The sequence below is a fragment of the Nymphalis io genome, chromosome 11 (assembly GCF_905147045.1).
Source record: "Nymphalis io chromosome 11, ilAglIoxx1.1, whole genome shotgun sequence".
Classification (NCBI taxonomy): Eukaryota; Metazoa; Arthropoda; class Insecta; order Lepidoptera; family Nymphalidae; genus Nymphalis; species Nymphalis io.
Window position 1 is genome coordinate 1,708,142 of NC_065898.1, and position 19,992 is coordinate 1,728,133.

The window sequence follows — 19,992 nt, forward strand, 5'->3', positions numbered from 1 at the left end:
ATACTTCGTGCGAATACTTGTTACATGAGTGATGGGAATCGATTTTACATAAATGTACAAAATTAGAGTTAATCAAATGTCTAGAGTGAAGTATTTCTACAATAGATTACTGCTTGTAGCTAGGGGATAAGATGTCAGTTTAATGATTCTATTTACTAAAGTGATAAGTGATTAATGTTTAGACGTAATGCGACGGTCGGGCCGTGGCCGGCGGGGGCGCTGAGGGGCGGGGCGAGGGGGGGGGGACGGTGCGCGCGATCATGATTGTCGGAGATTTTAAATCAAATAAAAGATTTCTTCTCATTTTAAATGTCTTTTATTACAAAGTTTATAAACTTATACTTCATCTAGCACCGTTTAAATTTTCATATAAAAAATATTCTTAAAATTACAACACCCATCACCGACAATAAATAATACTTTTATAAATAGATAACTTTTAGGAAACAAAATTTTTGATCAGTCTATCTTTTTCAGTCATTTAATTTTGAGACGCTTAGGAAAAATAAACTGACATTCTATATAAAACATAAATTTAAAAATAAACTAAATTATATCAGAATTTAATAATCAAATAACACGACACTTCATTTACATCGTAGAAATCAAAAAATCACTTGAAAATTTAAAACCGTTGAAGCCTTATTTAGGTACTTTACAAGGAGGAACAAAGCCACCGAATTGCTCCTCCAGATGTTTGGCGACAGCTAAGCAGAGAGCTTCCTGTCGCGGTGCCGCCACCACCTGGATACCCAGGGGAAGGCCATCGGAGTTTAGACCCAGAGGAACCTGAATATGATTTCAAATCGATTAGACGCACATGAACCTCAGAATGAAAGATAAATAAAAAATGGGTACAATATTCCTTACATTAATATTATTATTTATATTAAAAACCAGTTAGAACGACTTTAATTAAACTGGGACCAGTTAATAAGGACCGGAGGACTCGATTACATATTTTTAAACAAAAATTTTAATTGCTTAGAAAATTCGCGCATAAAAACGCAGCATTCAAATGTGATCTTGAAATTTTAATATTATCTAGTCAAAAAAAGCTCAAACCCAACCTGAACAGCGGGAAACTTCAGCACGTTGAAGATGCCCCACAGCGAGAAGTTGTACGGGCGGAGCAGCAGCGCGGCGTGCGGCGGCGCGGGCGACGGCGCCGGCGGACACAGCAGCGCGCCGCCCGCCAGCACGCGCTGCACGACACATACTTTATTCGAGTGCGCTCTCACAAGCACTTTCCCTTTTTAAGATTAATTAGATTTTTTTAAATGTAATAATCATTTACAGTAACAGCCTGTTAATGTTCCACTGCTGGGCTAAGGCCTCCTCTCCATTTTGAGGAGAAGGTTTGGAGCTTATTCCGCCACGCTGCTCCAATGCGGGTTAGTAGAATACACGTGTGGCAGAATTTCAATGAAATCAGACACATGCAGGTTTCCTCACGATGTTTTCCTTCACCGTCAAGCACGGGATGAATTATAATCACAATTTAGCACATGAAAATTCAGTGGTGCTTGCCCGGGTTTGAACCCGCGATCATCGGTTAAGATTCACGCGTTGTAACCACTAGGCCGTCTCGGCTTATATAATCATTTACAATTCATATTTATATATCCTATATGAACATCAACGAATACAACGAATACAAAATAACAGGTACGTCATTTTAAAGTTGTTACTATGGACAGGAATAAAACTGAGGACATTCGTTGCTGCTTTTAAGCATCATATACATTGATAAATATAATTTTCGTTTAATCTGTCTTTAATAAATAATTATAATTATGTGTAAAAATAACAAAATACACCATTCGTTACTGGATCATATAAGAACTTATTCAGTACTTGAATAAGTCTATTGTTATATCATAATATCAATTCAAGGTCAATGGTGTTTATCAATCGTTTCCATAGAACATGTGGACCTTAATCAGAGGATCCGGTTAAACAAAATTATGTTTACGTGTTCTTAAGTTTTGTTTATAATTAATGTGTCCAGCTGTGAAAAAACACACGAGCAAACCTGCATGTGTCAGATGAAATTGGAGAATGAATGAATTTGCATTGGAGCAGTTATGTTAGACGGGCCGGTTGGCGTTGTTGGTAGATACTTGCTTTTTACGCCGCAGATCGTGGATTCGATTCCCACCCAGGACAGACATTTGTGTGCATGAACATGTCTGTTTGTCCCGAGTCTGGGTGTAATTATCTACATATATAAATATGTATTTACAAAAGAAAAGTAGTATAGTATATAGTTAGCTATTTTCCACAGTACAAGCTTTGCTTAGTATGGGATCAGATGGCCGTGTGTGAACAATGTACCAGGATATTATTATTATGTGAAATAATCTCTAAAGTTTCTCCTTAAGACATGGTCCCATAGCTTGGAATAGTGAGACATTTGGTGAGCACTTTTTTTTTGGTAGTAAATTATATACAACGAATGCATACAGTAAGATCCTCTCGCAGGCTCTCCGTGAGCTTGTCCGCCCACTCCGCCGGCACGGGTGGCATCACCTGGTCGTCAAGCAGTTTGAGTATCGCAGCCACGGTGTAGTCCGACTGACCTATGACCTGGAATACGAATTTTTAAATGTCAGTGGACACGGAGTTATCCAGTTATATTTTTATTATGTTAAAAATAGGTGTTATAAGTATAACCTGTGTATCTGTGTGTCAGTCAATGTTCTTAGCTATGATTAAAGATAATCTAGAGAAGTTATTAGCTATTTGAAGATCATTAGCGCTTTTCGTATGCTGTGATTTCAATAATACAACATCATTGATTCCCAACTCCTCACCAACTTCTTTCAGCTCACTGGAATGTTCTCAATGAATACTTTAATAGATAAATATATATCTTCAGAAGTAAAATTTTATCTGCAGTTCTTAGAAATTTAAATTAAGTGTTTATTAATAGTAATTATGTTTTGTGATATGTTGGTGCGTCTATTATTGCGTGTAACTTCCTCGTTGATCTAGTGGTTTGCATATAAGGCCGCCTATCCCGATTTCTTGTTTCAAAATAAAAACTTAATAACTTGTTTTGTGAGAAAATATCGCCCGTACCTTCTTCCCCAACTCCACGAGCCCCACGGCCTCCCCCGTGTTGTCCGTGAGCAGGCGGGCGAATCTCTCCGCCTCGCGCGTCATGGCGTGCCTCCACAGCGAGAAGCAGTGGTCGAAGCCCTCGTGGTAGTACGGCTTCGGAGCCCTATCCGTCGACGTCGCCAGCGCCGACAGGTTCGACACCACTCTGCGTCATACACAAATATAATACTTTTATCTGCCGCATGCGGAAAGTAGTCAGTTTATTTTATTTATTTATATAAGAAACGCCATCGGCATATTCACAAAATTAACAACGGAAAATTACGATAACAGGCAAGTACTGTGTTACTGTACTGTTCATACCGTTACAGGCATTTACAACAATAATTTTGGAAACAAACCGATATATTTATATTAAATATTATAAAATAAGAAATATTAATAAAATTGAACCATCAATAGTTTCCAATATTAAATTAAAAAAAAATATAAAGACAAATATTAAAAGAAAGAAAACGCAAAACACAAATGAAACAATAAAAAAATTACAAATGAAATAAGAAGCGGAGAGAAATATTAATAAAATGTTTCTCCTTAACCATGGGATCTAAATTTATTAATTTCCAAAGTTAAAGACAGCCATGTGTATAATATGGCTTTATTGGTCCATCAACCGAGGTCATACCCGTCGTTTGTACGTTAATAAACAATGTATGTATACTAACTTATTCATAGCCTTCCTCAAATCCGAGCAAATCGGACTCACACGCAGATCCTTAATAGTTTCCATGTAGTAGATTTGAATATCCTGGAAAATCGAAACAAAAATGTTATAAAAAAATAAAACATTAAAAAACTAAGCATTTTTTTTAGAAATTGTATAATATGCACTAAATCAGTTCCAATAAATAATGGAACATATATATCTGAAGGTGACTCCAGAGCCACTATTCGGTGTTTTGTTTCTCCACCAAAGATTCGAAGATGTATGCAAACTATTCATCTAGGCATCCAAAAGCTCTGTCCTTAAAAGCCTGTTCCGTATACATCGTACCTTTAAAGGGACAACCCGGTCCAGCTGCAGGAGAGGCGCTTGCTGGTCTGCGACGATCGCAGTGAGCGGCGCGAGGTCGGAGCAGTGTTTGCTGACGAAGCCCACTGATGCCATGGTGGGCTCCGCACCGGAGCGCAGAGTTGAACCTGCGACACAAAACATCTTATTGAAGAAATCTAAAACAAATGTTCATGATGGTAAGTGATCACCATCGGCCATGCACATTGGCAGTATAACAATCAGTAACCATTCCTTACAATCTTACCAATATTGGGAACTACGATTTTATATCTATAAAGTATTCTGTTTTGGAGCAGTATATGTGGTGAGTGGAGCAGTATATGTGGTGAGTGGAGCAGTATATGTGGTGAGTGGAGCAGTATATGTGGTGAGTGGAGCAGTATAAGTGGTGAGTGGACAATACTACCGAGTAGTAGTAGAATACCGAAGTCGTAATCATACCTTTTAAACTTGTATGCCCAGCAGTGGGATTAAGGGCGAATAAGCCGCAGAAGAACGCCGGCATTCGAGTTGAACCACCAATATCGGAACCTAGGATTGAAATAAATAAATTTATTTGGAAATATTTGAATACTGAAAACAATAGAAACATATAAAGAAAAAAATGTTAATTAAATATTAGCAGGTACTTATTAAATTCATGACTCCCTGTCGAGATCATCGAGTGGTTAGAAGACGTTTTTTTGGGTTAATTTTTTATGTTATAAAAGTGTTGATAATGAATCTCCTGATCAGCGGTTAAAGAGACCCTCGTGAGGAAGTCTGCATGTGTTTCATTAAAAGCTATAAACATTCTTCTCAAAAAGATACAAGGCCATTATCCAGCAGTAGGACACCTACAGGCTGTACCTTTATCTCTTACAGTACAGTACAGTACAGTAACAGCCTGTGAATGTCCCACTGCTGGGCTAAAGGCCTCCGCACCTCTTTTTGAGGAGAAGGTTTAGAGCTTATTCCACCACGCTGCTCCAATGCGGGTTGGTGGAATACACATGTGGCAGAATTTCAGTGAAATTAGACACATGCAGGTTTCCTCACGATGTTTTCCTTCACCGTCAAGCACGAGATGAATTATAATCACAAATTAAGCACATGAAAATTCAGTGGTGCTTGCCCGGGTTTGAACCCACGATCATCGGTTAAGATTCACGCGTTCTTACCACTAGGCCATCTCGGCTTTTCTTTATCTCTTACTATACGGTAATTTTGTCTGCAGACTCCATTATTAAGTAACTCACATAAAGATATGGGACTAGCGATAGCGGCCGCGAGTGCCGCCTCCCCTCCACTGGAGCCCCCCGTAGTGTGCCCCGTGTTGTAGGGATTGTTGGTCTGACCAAACACCATGTTGCGTGTTTCTTGCCTGAAAACAGTTTCTATTTTTTTTATCTATTTTTTTAAATTTAGAAGATACGATCGATTGAATGTTGTTTGTAATAGCACCAAGTAGTAGTTTGTACTTTAAATCGCTTTGATATTTTCATTTCATTATTAAAAACCTCGCCGAGTTTCTATCAAAACTTCTCATACCTGAGAAGACTTGCTTCTATACTTATCAGGTCTGAGCCTCTTTCCACAGCGGTAGTAGATTTTTGAAAATCAATGAGTAATGCTTCAATATTGAATTAAATTTTTGATTTTGTAGACGATTATTTCAACATCGTTTCTAAACGGATTTATGCAAAATACTAAACCCTGACCCCCAGTACCCTTTAAAAAGTAATTTAACTATTTACATATATATGTATGTACATTAATTGATAATTTACATACAGTAAAAAATTGCTATAACTGAAGTTAGAAATCCTATTGACAATATAATTAAGAATTGTGAAGTTTAACGTGTATATATGTATGTCTGTGGCATCGTAGCTAGTAGTCTATCGACCTAGACTGGCCTCGATAGCCTAGTCCGATTTTGTTGTTGTTGAAATCAATCAATCAATGTTTGATGTAACACATACAAAATACGTATCGATCAAGTGTGACTTGCTACACCAAATGATACAGCTGAAATGGCCATGGCTGATCGAGTCCGGTCAACTACAGGCAATTCCAATCACAGGAGAATTAAAGACAACTTAGCAACTCTGATATGAGATGGAATTGATATCCTATGATATAAAGACGAAGAAAACGACTAATATTGGTCAAGATCTTGAATATTCTGTGATATTCATTACGGAATCATGAAAAGTTTGCGTTTTGTATCGCTGTTTTGCTATCGAATAAGTCAAATTAAAGTCGATATAAGTTAAATGGATTGTTGTATCTTGTATACAATAATTTAATAATCAAGAACTGTTTGTAGTACAAAATAAAGTATAGTTATATAATTGTAAGTATACACTAGGTCCGATTTTTGTTCCTACCTTAGTTCTAAATATAGTTTACCTGGAGTATCACTGTATGTGATAAAGCCCCAATTGCATACTTTATAAACTATATATGGAAAAAGAACAAATATAATAAATAGATTGTATAAGTGGTAGGGCTTTGTGCGCGTCTAGGTAGGTATCACCCACTCATCAGATCTTCTACCGCCAAACAGCAATGCTTTATATTATTGTATTCCGGTTTGAACGATGAGTAAGCCAGTGTATTTTTTTTTATAGAATAGGAAGGCGGACGAGCATATGGGCCACCTGATGGTAAGTGGTCATCAACGCACATAGACATTGGCATTGTAAGAAATGTTAACCATCGGTTACATCACCAACCTTGGGAACAGGCACAAGGGACATAAAATCTTCGTTCCCAAGGTTGGTGGCACATTGACGATGTAAGGAATGGTAAATACTTCTTACATCGCCACCGACTACTTCATGTCTATGGGCGAGGACCACTTAACATCAGGCAGCCCATTTGCCCGTGCGCCTACTTACAACATAAAAAAAAAACTTGTTCACATATTTAAATATGCATTTTTACGATTTAGCTTTAAGGTGACAACCCTACTTATATAATATAAAGTGAGTTGTGTAGGATTAATAATCACATGCGCGTAAAGTTTTTATTTTAATATTTGTAAATTGTGTGAAACAATAAATAAACAATATAGCAGAGATCGCCCGAGATTTTCATGTGCTTAATTTGTGTTTATAATTCATCTCGTGCTTGACGGTGAAGGAAAACATCGTGAGGAAACCTGCATGTGTCTAATTTCATTGAAATTCTGCCACATGTGTATTCTACCAACCCGCATTGGAGCAGCGTGGTGGAATAAGCTCCAAACCTTCTCCTCAAAAAGGAGAGGAGGCCTTAGCCCAGCAGTGGGACATTACAGGCTGTTACAAAACAATATAGCAGAGATATTAGCAAATCTCATGTAATATGTAAATATAAAAATCGTTTATCGCTACTCCCTCGATTGGAGTAGACTAGACGAAATGTAAAGTGCAACAGTATAAAATATAACAAAAGTAATAAAAGCTATGTCTAGCCATCAATTATTTAACAAGATAGTAATAAAATTAATACGTTTTAAAATATTCAGAAGCGCTGCAGTTTACAAAGCGCACGGTACGCCGCTCGAGTCGTACATTGACCGATTGTGTCACGGCCATATCACACTAGGGTTGTCACTCGACGAGTTATAATTTTTTCGAATAAATATATTATTCGTTTTGTAATATCTCTGTTGTAAAATGTCATACTGCTCTACTTTGCCTTTTATAATGTAGATAGCCATGATATATATATATAACCATCACCAACTACAGTACTAAACTACAAATAGAATAGGTACGCGGATGAGCATATGGGCCACCTGATGGTAAGTAGTCACCAACACCCATAGAAAATGGCATTGTAAGAAATGTTAACCATCACTTACATCGCCAATGCGCCACCAACCTTGGGAACTAAGATGTTATATCCCTTGTGCCTGTAATTACACTGGCTCACTCACCCTTCAAACCGGAACACAACACTACCAAGTACTGTTTTGCGGTAGATTACCTGACGAGTGGTACCTACCCAGACGAGCTCGCACAAACCCCTACCACCAATATATGAACTGTAACCGATGATTGAGGGTTCAAACCCGCGGCACCATTAAAATTTGATGTGATTAATTTGTATTTATAATTTCTCTCGTACTCAGAGGCAAAGAAAACAAAGTATGGTCGATACACATTTACCAACCCTTATGTCGCATATAACAATCTGACATTTCAAGACCGTTTCCTGCGGTGAGTTTTGAGTTCGTTTAAGAACATTTATGTAAGCAGAATAACCTACTGAAAGCAATATTTAAAATAATGTATATTTTCAGTTATAATAATTATACATAACCAATTGTTATCAATTAATACTTCCGGTCCTACATATACGGCTAGTTCGGGTACATCTTGATGATTATTTATAAGTATAGAACTTCTGTTTAACAATTTAATTAGAAATTTCATAATCAAATAAATAGTTGATTCATATTTGTTTATACTTGGAACATTTTATTATATATTATTCTATTTATTAATGGCGCCTTCTGCTTGTCAGCTTCCGGCGCAATTAATAAATAGTGCTTATTGTTTATTTATATTTTCTCAAATTATGTCGATTAATCAATGCTATAATAATTTTGTTTTATTATGTATAATGTAAGGATTAAGCTACTAGAATCTTATTTTACTGATCTAGCTAGGTTATCTGCTGCTTATCAACTTCCGGTGTAATATATTAATCTTTAATATTTAATGTTACATAATCCTGTATTATTAAATAATATTTGTCCGTAAATAATCATTAGAATAATTAAGATAAACAATGTTTAATATTATCTTTTAAGTTTGTAAATTTAGTATTAAATTAGGTCAAGATGTTTTTGTATAAATACCGCCAGTTTTAAATATATCGGGCATTGGTATTGTAACCGTTGTAACGAGCATTACAAGTGTTTTCTTATATAACGTATCGTCATTTTCGCCGCCACCCTGGTAATCCACCTTCTATACTTCAGAAGTGGGATAATGTCTGGCCCATATATCGACGGACTTGGTACGAAGAAAAGGAGACGCTGCGAGAACGCTGTACTCGACAGCGACGAATCATCAAGTTTTTTTTCTTCATCCGATGACGAAGAGATCTTGGAGAAACACAGGCGATATAAGAAGCGGCGTGTCACCCAAACCGATGCGGAGGTTATTCCAACGTTCCGACCGGATGAAAAATCTAGCAACGTCAAGGGATGGTTGCATAAGATCGACCAATTGGGCGACGTGTACGGATGGGACAACAAAGATCGACAGTTCATCATGCAGATACGTCTTCGAGGGTCGGCTAGAGACTGGTATGACGATCTGGATGACTATGACCTCACATGGATGGAGTGGAAGGACGCTTTAGGGACCGCGTTCCCACGTTCTACTGACTTTGTGGATCTACTTGAATCTATGCTTGCTAGAAAGAAAACGAATACGGAAACTATGACAAAATATTTCCACGAGAAGGTTTCCTTATTAAAAAAATGCAATATCATTGGCGAGTCTGCAATTTCGTGCATAATTCGCGGTCTACCCATGGAAATAAGAGCCAACGCGAAAGCTTTCCAATGCAGTACACCACAGCAACTATACTACGGGTATTTGTCGTCATTGGAAAACTACAGACAAATTGAAGCCAGCCATCCGCGACCGACTACCACATGGCGAAGAGCGGGCGCCGTTGCTACAATTGCAAGAGGGAGTGACTTTCAACCGAAGAAATGTTACGCCTGTCGAAGAGAAGGTCATGAAGCAAAGGACTGCAAGGTGCCACGCTGCGAGGTGTGCCATCGCCCGGGTCACACGTCTGCCAGCTGCTGGCATGCGGCCAGCTCTTCACACCAAAAAGTAAGTGATGTTTTATTTACAACATACAACATACATAGATTTGTATAAAAAGGTAGTAGCAATTAATGGTTGTAGTCTCATCGCATACATAGATACGGGCAGCAAATTAAATATTCTCACTATGGCATATGCTGATAAGCTAAAATTAAAAATTCAGCCGTCCGTTGTTACAATGAGAGGTTTTGGAGCTGCACATTCGACCTCTTTGGGAACATCCCACGTGGATGTTCACATAGACAATGTTGTTCTAAGTGGATTCGTAGAATTAACCAATTACGATATAGCTGATATAGATTTAATATACGGACAATCAATGATAAATCAACCTAATATCAGTTTAATTATATCACAAAGTTCTGTTAAATTTATTGGTATGGTATGTTCTGTTAAATTTATTGGTATGGTATTGGTAGTAGTGATACTTTTAATAGTACTCTTAGTGATATAAAACTATGTGATACAGACTTTATAACAAAATTTCCAGTGTATTTGAGACACAGTTGTATAATACCACAACAAAGTGCTGCTTTGGTGCAAGTTTATCTCGATACTAATAGTAATGAAACATATCTTGTGAGTTCTGTATATGTTGAGTTAGGCTGTATGTCCTATGTAATTTTAGGGGGACTTGTAAGGTCGAAAGATTGCTTTTTAAAAATAATTAATATCGGAAACGAAGTTATTGAATGGCAACCGAATAGACTAATAGCACGCGCGGAAATTGTTACTGATAAACATGACAGTTTAGAAAGTTATGAGATTTATAGAACAAAACTTTTGCAGAACAAATATTGTATTGAGAAAAATAAACTGTTATACAAAATATTTATCCATTCTTTCTATCAATTATCCGATAAAAAAAAAATCGAACTACTTTAGGATAGAGATTTTATAAATTACATTAAATAAAAGCCGGGTGCTGTGTAATAAAAAAAAAAAAAAAAGATATAGGGTCCGTTCACACAGACCGGCTCGGAGAGGAGAGCAGATTTTTATCACGTTGGAAACAGTGTTTTGAGTGATTGTAGTAAAGTTTATTTTTGCATTTGCACCTTTTTTGTCATTAAAAATGCCTGAACGCGCTTCGTGTGAAGTAATAAAAGGAGCCGACCGGCTCCGCTTGCGTGCTCTTTCTCGCTCGCACCCGCTTTCAGATCTCTTCCAGCCGGTCGATGTGAAATAGTTGGCGGCTCCGCTCCGGCCAATTCCAAGCGTATACGACCCGGTCTGTGTGAAAAGAAAAAAGCAGGCCGATGCTCTCCGAGCCGGTCTGTGTGAACGGACCCATATAGGATAAATTGAAGCTGTGTGATGTAGAACAAATAAAAGCTGTGTGATGTAGAACAAATAAAAGCTGTGTGATGTAGGATAAAGTAAAGCTGTGTGATGTAGGACAAATAAAAGCTGTGTGATGTAGGACAAATAATAGCTGTGTGATGTAGGACAAATAAAAGCTGTGTGATGTAGGACAAATAAAAGCTGTGTGATGTAGGACAAATAAAAGCTGTGTGATGTAGGACAAATAAAAGCTGTGTGATGTAGGACAAATAAAAGCTGTGTGATGTAGGACAAATTGAAGCTGTGTGATGTAGATCAAATAAAAGCTGTGTGATATAGGGTAAATAAAAACTGTGTGAAGGAGGACCAATAAAAGTTGTGTTATCTAGGATAAATAAAAGTTGTATACTTAAATTAGATAATACAAGATTTAATTACGGCTTAGACATGTCAACTTCAGGTGCCGTACAGCAGCGACAAACCAGGCGCCAATAGCAGCGCTGATCGCCGTGGGACACGGCATACACAGGATGGCCGAATGTTATCAATTAATACTTCCGGTCCTACATATACGGCTAGTTCGGGTACATCTTGATGATTATTTATAAGTATAGAACTTCTGTTTAACAATTTAATTAGAAATTTCATAATCAAATAAATAGTTGATTCATATTTGTTTATACTTGGAACATTTTATTATATATTATTCTATTTATTAATGGCGCCTTCTGCTTGTCAGCTTCCGGCGCAATTAATAAATAGTGCTTATTGTTTATTTATAATTTCTCAAATTATGTCGATTAATCAATGCTATAATAATTTTGTTTTATTATGTATAATGTAAGGATTAAGCTACTAGAATCTTATTTTACTGATCTAGCTAGGTTATCTGCTGCTTATCAACTTCCGGTGTAATATATTAATCTTTAATATTTAATGTTACATAATCCTGTATTATTAAATAATATTTGTCCGTAAATAATCATTAGAATAATTAAGATAAACAATGTTTAATATTATCTTTTAAGTTTGTAAATTTAGTATTAAATTAGGTCAAGATGTTTTTGTATAAATACCGCCAGTTTTAAATATATCGGGCATTGGTATTGTAACCGTTGTAACGAGCATTACAAGTGTTTTCTTATATAACGTATCGTCATTTTCGCCGCCACCCTGGTAATCCACCTTCTATACAATGTTCTGCCAACAATGGCATATAAATTATTACGTCGTTGAAAATGAGTGTGTAGGGCACGAATTTGTTAACAATTTTTTTTTAAATATTTTTTACGACTTAGCTTTAAGGTGACAACCCTACGTAATGTGATCTTTATATACAATATAAATAAAGCGAATATTGTGTATATTTTACATGTGTTTATTAAGAGTATGTATAAAGTCTGCCTACCCTTTGATTACGCGCGAACATTGCGTAACAATTACGAAATATGTTTTTGAGCGAGGTTACAATGCGTACAATCACATTTGTTTAAGATATTGTATTTTTTTTGTGTACTTGTATTGCCAAAGACGTTTCGTATATTTTATCTTTAATTTATATTAATCTTATTTTATTACCCCGGCATTTTGTTACCAAACATGACAATCTATGTTTCAGGATTAAAAAAAAAAAAATTTCACATAACAGACGGCAGAGTCCAGATGTCTACTTCATGATTTGGAACGTGTACCAGCTGGCTTCGTAGTTGTCTTAGTGGGATTATGAATTCCGTTGTTCTGGATGGTATTCGGTCATTCTTATCATAATCCGGTCGTATCTATTATCGATCGCCATTTTTAGACCTCAATCCAGAATCTCCTTTCGCCATTTGTGCCCTCTTTCCCAGTGTTCTCAAAGCGTCTTCGCGATGAAAGATATTGTATGAAGACATACACTTTTCTTACAAGTAGCTACTAGTTGTAGTTTAGTAGCTTTTGTTTTTTGATCGACGATCGATGTAAAGGCCTCTTTGAATAAAGTTTAAATTTTTTTATATACGTATGGTCAGTTGCGTATGTTATGATACGCATCTTTAATTTAATTTACGTATTATATTGTTAATTATTTATGGTTAATTACGAGTGCGTAAGTAACTTATAACGAGTTTTAGAGTATTTATGTGATGTTTTTTAGGTAAGTAACCTACGCTCCTAGCTCGCCTCCTCTATATGAACTGCCGTATATGTAGATTCGAAGCGCCTCGTACCTAGGGCGCTTTGGTCGCTTTTGCTTGGCCGATGGTAAAAAAGGGCGGGCGGAATTAAATAATTCCTGATCACATTCTCCGATATATAATCTATAGAAAACGGAGTCAATTGTTCACGTGATAAATCGAATACATTACGGACAGTGCGAGTGTTTTTTTAATAATTCGATAGCGTTGACGTCAATTTCAGTTTTCAGAGTTTTCAGTTCATACATTTTGCAATTTAGGCCAACGCTATCGATTAATTAAAAAAAAAATTCTCACGATGCACACTGGATGTAATTTCCAAAATTATTCAATTACATCAATTGTCAATCACGTGATGAATACTGTAATATATTTTGACTTTTATATAAACGAAATCGAAAATCGCTTCGATGCTTCGTTTTGAACTCAGATTGTGTTCAGTTCAACGACCTTGTACTTTGTACCTTCTAACTGTTTAGGATATCCTTAAAAGAAACGGAGTGTTAAATATTTACATATTTAAAAAGATATTACAAGGAAAATACAATTTCAAATATTGTCGTTAATTTTTTAAGTAATTAAATATTAAAATTATTTGCGAGAAAAGGACAGCTACTGTTCGTTAGCACTGTCGACAGGATTGGTTCAAACGTTTTACACGTTCGGTAATTAACAGCTCAATCCGTACTTTATTTCTTACTCTTATAACTCATATATATATATATTGCTATACGGTGAAGGAAAACACCGTGAGGAAACCTGCATGTGTCTAATTTCACTAAAATTCTGTCACGTGTATTCCACCAATCCGCATTGGAGCAGCGTGGTGGAATAAGCTCCAAACCTTCTCCTCAAAAATAGGAGAAGAGGCCTTTAGCCCAGCAGTGGGACATTCACAGGCTGTTACGGTACGGTTACGGTATATCTATAAGATATATACGGAACACACCTTCCACTTACGACCTTTTGCACTAAAAGTATCAACATATCAAGCTAAAAAAGCAGAGATAATGAGACTACGTAACACCATACGATATATAATTGCCTTTATATAGATATATTGGCCTTTACCGATTCGATCTACATTTATACAATATATAAATGTAGATCGAATCGGTAAAGGCCAAATTTGTCTGACGTCATAACGCGGTACAAATTAATTTAACGCTCTTTATGATAATTTCATTTATCTTAATGCAAAACATCATTGTGAACGCAAATCTTGAGAAGTTTTCTAAAAACTTCATCTTGTGTTAATTATTTGTTTTAGCGTACTATCGAGCCGAGATGGCCCATCTTAACCGAAGATTGCAGGTTCAAGCACGGAGCACCACTGAATTTTCATGTATTTATAAAATTCATCTCGTCCTTGGCGGTGAAGGTAAATATAGTGAGGAAAATCTGTCACTTGTGTAACCACCAACCCGCATTGGAGCAGCGTGGCGGGAGGAGCTCCAAACCTTTCTCTCAAAAGAGAGAAAAAAATTACTTACCATTTGTTAATCTCAGGCACATTGGTGACAGCGACCGGTATAGCGCCGGCGGCTCGCATGAGACGCACGCACTCCGCGTCTTCGTTCGCACGGACTGATATACGCGCCCGTATTCCGAGAGTGTGTAACATACCGCTAACAGCGTGACTTTCCTTGGCAGTGAAGGGAACGCCTAGAGTAACATATACTTTGTTGAATATTCATTTATCATTGGTAGTCTTGAACAAAAAAAGTCAATAAATATGGCAACCGTTCACTATGGACGAAGGTAGAAACAGAACATGGAAAATTAAAAAAAAAAAAAAAAAGCTGAACTCATCACACTGAGCTCAATATTCCTATTTTCTTATACGCGCACAGTATTATCACTCATTTATTTTTCATATTAAAATAATTTACTATAACCAAAAAGAAAATTCCCAGTGACCAAGGTATGGCTTTATAAAAACTTTGACTATGGTACTACTACGGTACTACGGAGATTACAATTAGAATATAAAATGCCATAAATAACGCAATAATATTAAATGTGACGTTTGTATAGGGGCAATTTTTTTTTTTTTAAAGGCAAATTATTTGCCTTTAAGATGATGTTCATTACGTATTTTTACAAATTCATATCAAAAATCCGAACAAAGAAATATTTATTTGTCTAATCGCGACTTTTAACGAGTATAGTAGATTCAATTCCAAAAGGCTTCCAAAAATGAAATATTATGATGATAACAATTAAACTATAATCACCTAGGAATGGTTTCTTTTCGAATTCCTCTTCGGACATTCCGTTTTCAATCATCTTGTCAACCTCTTGAGCGTCTTCAAGCGCTTCTTCATATCTCTCATCTGTGACTGCGTTAAGGATTGGATTTACCTGAAATTTATGGCTAACTATATTGGCCGGTCAATCGCTATACGTAATCTTAGTATGTAACCCTGTAAATGTCTCAACGCTGGACACGCCTCCTTCCTTTTTTTTTGGAGAATTTTTGAGCGTATTTCTTAATGCGAATTGATGGGTACATATTTGGGTTTTCTCATGATGTCCCCCCCCCCTCATCCTAGTAGGTACTATTGGAATACTTATAATTATTGAAAATATCGAAAATAAATATCGAGTACTGTTGCGGCTATGGAGAGGAATATCAAGAACGAATATCGAAACCAAGAGACCGCAAATATAATGTCGGTATCTTCATATGATAAAACGATAAACTTTATATGTACATATTAAGACAAAGGAGTGCAACAATAACCGATCCGATGAAATCGTACCATTATCTTCGTTGCTTATCGACGCCTTGCAGTGCATACATAGTAAAAATATAAAAGCTATCTTGCTAAAATAAAACAACTACGACAAACTCAGGAATGATATATCGTAACGTGCGATTTTAATTTTTAAGGTTTATATCCGCACGAATGATTGACGTTGATTGTAAAATTTTTGAGTTATGGGGACTACAAAAAATGTGGGACTGGGCAGGACAATGGGTGAATAAATAAGACGGTGGCTGGTGACGAAGCGGCCAAGGAAGCGGGCGTCGGACGTCGGCATATATATATGAGTGTAACCAGTGTATGTGATACATACATTGGTGGAGTGCCTGTTTAAAAGACTAAAGAGACCGAGGTTCTGGATTAAAATCCAGGTACAAGTGTTAACAAGTATCACATAGGCGCCTAGCTGTTGTAGCGTATAATAACTACTCGCAATGATATTCATCTCGATGATTTATTTACATATATCTTATTATACCTATAATTCATTATTTATAATTTCGTTAATCATCATATTATTAAATTACGTTGTAAACCATAATTTATTAGTTCATAAGCTGACTTCCGATTATTTTTGTATAAAGTGGGTAGGACGCGCCATTTCACGGTAAAAAAAGGGTAGGACGCACCATAGGAGCACATTCGTTTTAAGAATTCCTGGCACCGCGTTACGCTGTCTATTATAAATAATTATTAAGTGTAATAATTGAACTATTTTGCATTTCATAAAGCCCACAAGTTTTAACAAGACAAGGAATCTATTAATTTATATTTTTAACGAACCAACGACATACAGTCAATGAAAATATTTTAATAATTAAGAATATATTGCAAATATGCAGTCAAGTCAGTAACATATGTATCAAATTGCAGTAATTATCTTATCATTATATAAATCCATTGTTTATTATTTGTATTAGAAATAAAGGTACATATATACATAAGTAATGACTTATTTCATAAAACCAAAACTATTACATCTTTTGTTATTGGTCGGCATATAGATTTACTAAGCCGAGAAATTTAAATCATGGTTATTTATTTAAGTATTCAGAAGCAAACAGAATCAACTCTATAGCTTCAAGAGTAAAAAAAATAATGTTAACCGAAGTGACTTTACTCGGTTAGTTTCACAAAACAATATGGCATTTAATTCTGCGGTAATACAACCAATATCAATACGATCTTTGTCCAGTAAAAGGGTTGTTTGTGCAATTTATATCCTGAGAGATTTATAATAATAGTATCCTGGGACATTATTCACACACAGCCATCTAATCCTAAACTAAGCCGAGCTTGTGCTATGGAAACCAAACAACCGATATACTACATATACTACTTTTCTTTTGTAAATAAATACTTATATGGATAATTACACCCAGACTCAGGATAAACAGACATGTTCATGCATTATATTATTCGTAATACTAAACGATAGATGAAGTAACTACATAAATGCGAAAGTGCGTTTGTTTGTATCGTTTGTCATTAAATATTGCATACACGGTATTAAGAGTACAGAAAAGAAGAGGGTAGTTCACACATGACACGGGAATTATTCCTTCCCCTCACACGCGAGCGTGAATACTAGTGTTAAACTCAACGCTATGACAAACGCGTATATAATTTAGAAAAACCTAATATTTATTTAAGTTGATTATAAATTTTGTTTCAATGTTATTTAACTTCGTGATATTTTTTTTTTTACAACTACCAACATTAAAAATGATTAGACTTTGGTATAAATAGCGATGTATTTACAATGAGCAATTATAATTAGTTCATTGTTACAAACCACACAACACTTCTTTCGCTATCCTGGCTCACCTTCTGTTTCACTAGTTATGAATTTAATTTGTGTTAATTTTAAATATATGCATTTCATTGCCAACATTGGTAGAATTGAACATTGATAACTATGTAATATCCTGGTACAACATTCACACACAGCCATCTGATCCCAAACTAAGCCGAGCTTGTGCTATGGAAATCAGACAACTGATATACTACATATACTACTTTTCTTTTGTAAATACATACTTATATAGATAATTACAGCCAGACTCGGGACAAACAGACATGTTCATGCACACAAATACCTTCTGGGTGGGAATTGAACCCATGTTTGACGTGAAAGGCATGTACCGACCACGCCAACCGGCCTGTCTCTTTCTGTACAAGTTCTTGTTTAATGTTTCATTATAGTTATAAGTGTTGATAGTAATTAATCAATTTTATTATTTGTTTTTCATTAGTCGATTATTTTATTTTGATCCTTGGCTTTATATTAAATACAGATAAGATATTTATTGGAGTTTAATATAACTTGCTACTATATAACAAATATAACACATAAATGTTCAATGATCTGATCTATAAAAGATATAGTTAATGATCTCATAAAAGATGCATTTATAAAATATTTATTTCATAGTCAAAATTTTAATAAAATATTAGATTGGATATTATTTGTATTTATTATAAATAAATATTAATAAAGAGCCTAGATAGAAATTTATACACTAAACAAATTAGTATAATTTTAAAAAACATTTAAAAATATGTTCCGATGTGTAATTTATCTACATATTATATATTCCAATGACTTACAATTAACGGAAAGTTACAAACCAGTTTAATTCTTTCAATACATGCAGTCACGAGATCCTCCGACTTTAATTCCTTTTTCCTTATTTTTTCTGCCAATGTTACAGCACTCTCCATAAGTATGGCATGTTCCTTGCTCAATTCGGGCAGTGCATGCCGTTTACCATCCCAGTATAAAGAGAATAGAAAATCAATAAACTGTTCCAAGTAATAACGAAATAAGAAAAACATTTTTTTTAATAAATTTATCATCACATCCTTGCATATTCTGTTTGTTTTGGATTTGCGTCTCTGAAAATAATCGTTTTAGGTGAATCTTAATCTGTTTGTCTTTGTGATAATAATAAAACAATTTAAACTTAAAAAGAGAACAAAAGAACTGAGTAAAAAAGTGCCAATTAAATTATTTTATTAATTAATTATAGAATAATAATTATTTAAATTTGAATAATAACCGTTAAATAATTGGTCGTAATTTTTTTTAAAATACCTACTTCTGTTTTATCCTTTTTAGAAGTACTGCTTTTTTCAGTGGCCATCACTAATATAGTTCACTGTATAAAATTAAAATATTAAACGAACATAAAAATGACTGAGCTTATATTTTACTGTTGTTCACTAACGACAATACTTAACATATAATTTTATGAAACTAAAATGCAGTACGTACCTACCTACCTAATTCACAAATCACTACGAATAAATGACATTACATATGATTTCTGAGCTCTGACGTTTTGTGAAAGTCAGAGCTACCAGCACTTAAAATACGACTGCACAGACGATTATAGTTATGCTTGAACTAGGAATTTAAAAATTAAAAATACATATTAAAAATATTGTTTTATAAATTCTAAAATATATTATAGATTAAATAATATAAAAATATTTTATGAGAATATTTATAAAAATAATTGCGTAGCTGTAATAAGCTATAACGTAAACATTAAGCCATTATAACTGTGTTTTTGATTGATTTTCGCTGTAGTTATCTTTTCTTAAATAGTCAAATTTTAATGTACTGTAATGTAATTTTACCTAATAAATAGGTATATTACTTGTAGGTGCATTACATATTAAAATTTTCTTTCGAAAAAAAAAACTGTGTAATGCAGCTATATTTGTATTTATTTATATAATTCGCAGTATCAGCCCGGAGTCTGGAAGTGTATACACATCCATGCCTGAGG

At 35.2% G+C, this 19,992-nt stretch overlaps 2 protein-coding genes across 2 annotated transcripts; one reads left to right on the top strand and one right to left on the bottom strand.

The window, feature by feature from the left end:
* Positions 1 to 311: 311 nt before the first annotated feature.
* On the bottom strand, positions 312 to 19,491 carry LOC126771604 (fatty-acid amide hydrolase 2-like). The gene is made up of 13 exons (XM_050491584.1): positions 19,473 to 19,491; positions 19,297 to 19,356; positions 18,827 to 19,093; positions 15,662 to 15,788; positions 14,918 to 15,089; positions 5,380 to 5,504; positions 4,583 to 4,672; positions 4,121 to 4,266; positions 3,792 to 3,874; positions 3,085 to 3,271; positions 2,467 to 2,589; positions 1,071 to 1,205; positions 312 to 789 (listed from the first exon to the last, which is right to left on the bottom strand). The coding sequence occupies exons 2-13, from the start codon at positions 19,339 to 19,341 to the stop codon at positions 643 to 645; spliced, it is 1,647 nt and encodes a 548-aa protein (XP_050347541.1). The 5' UTR covers positions 19,342 to 19,356; positions 19,473 to 19,491; the 3' UTR covers positions 312 to 642.
* On the top strand, positions 8,609 to 10,151 carry LOC126771649 (uncharacterized). Its single transcript, XM_050491654.1, has one exon. The coding sequence runs from the start codon at positions 9,112 to 9,114 to the stop codon at positions 10,018 to 10,020; it is 909 nt and encodes a 302-aa protein (XP_050347611.1). The 5' UTR covers positions 8,609 to 9,111; the 3' UTR covers positions 10,021 to 10,151.
* Positions 19,492 to 19,992: the final 501 nt, after the last annotated feature.

What these genes read in the sequence shown, in the direction of transcription:
- LOC126771649 (XM_050491654.1), top strand. Translation starts at nt 9,112, where the DNA reads ATGTCTGGCCCATATATCGACGGACTTGGTACGAAGAAAAGGAGACGC.
- LOC126771604 (XM_050491584.1), bottom strand. Translation starts at nt 19,341, where the DNA reads ATGGCCACTGAAAAAAGCAGTACTTCTAAAAAGGATAAAACAGAA. An exon ending in GTATTGAAAGAATTAAACTG is followed by an intron (nt 15,789 to 18,826) that starts GTTTGTAACTTT and finishes CATAAATTTCAG; the next exon opens with GTAAATCCAATCCTTAACGC. An exon ending in TGGGCATACAAGTTTAAAAG is followed by an intron (nt 4,267 to 4,582) that starts GTATGATTACGA and finishes TTTGTGTCGCAG; the next exon opens with GTTCAACTCTGCGCTCCGGT.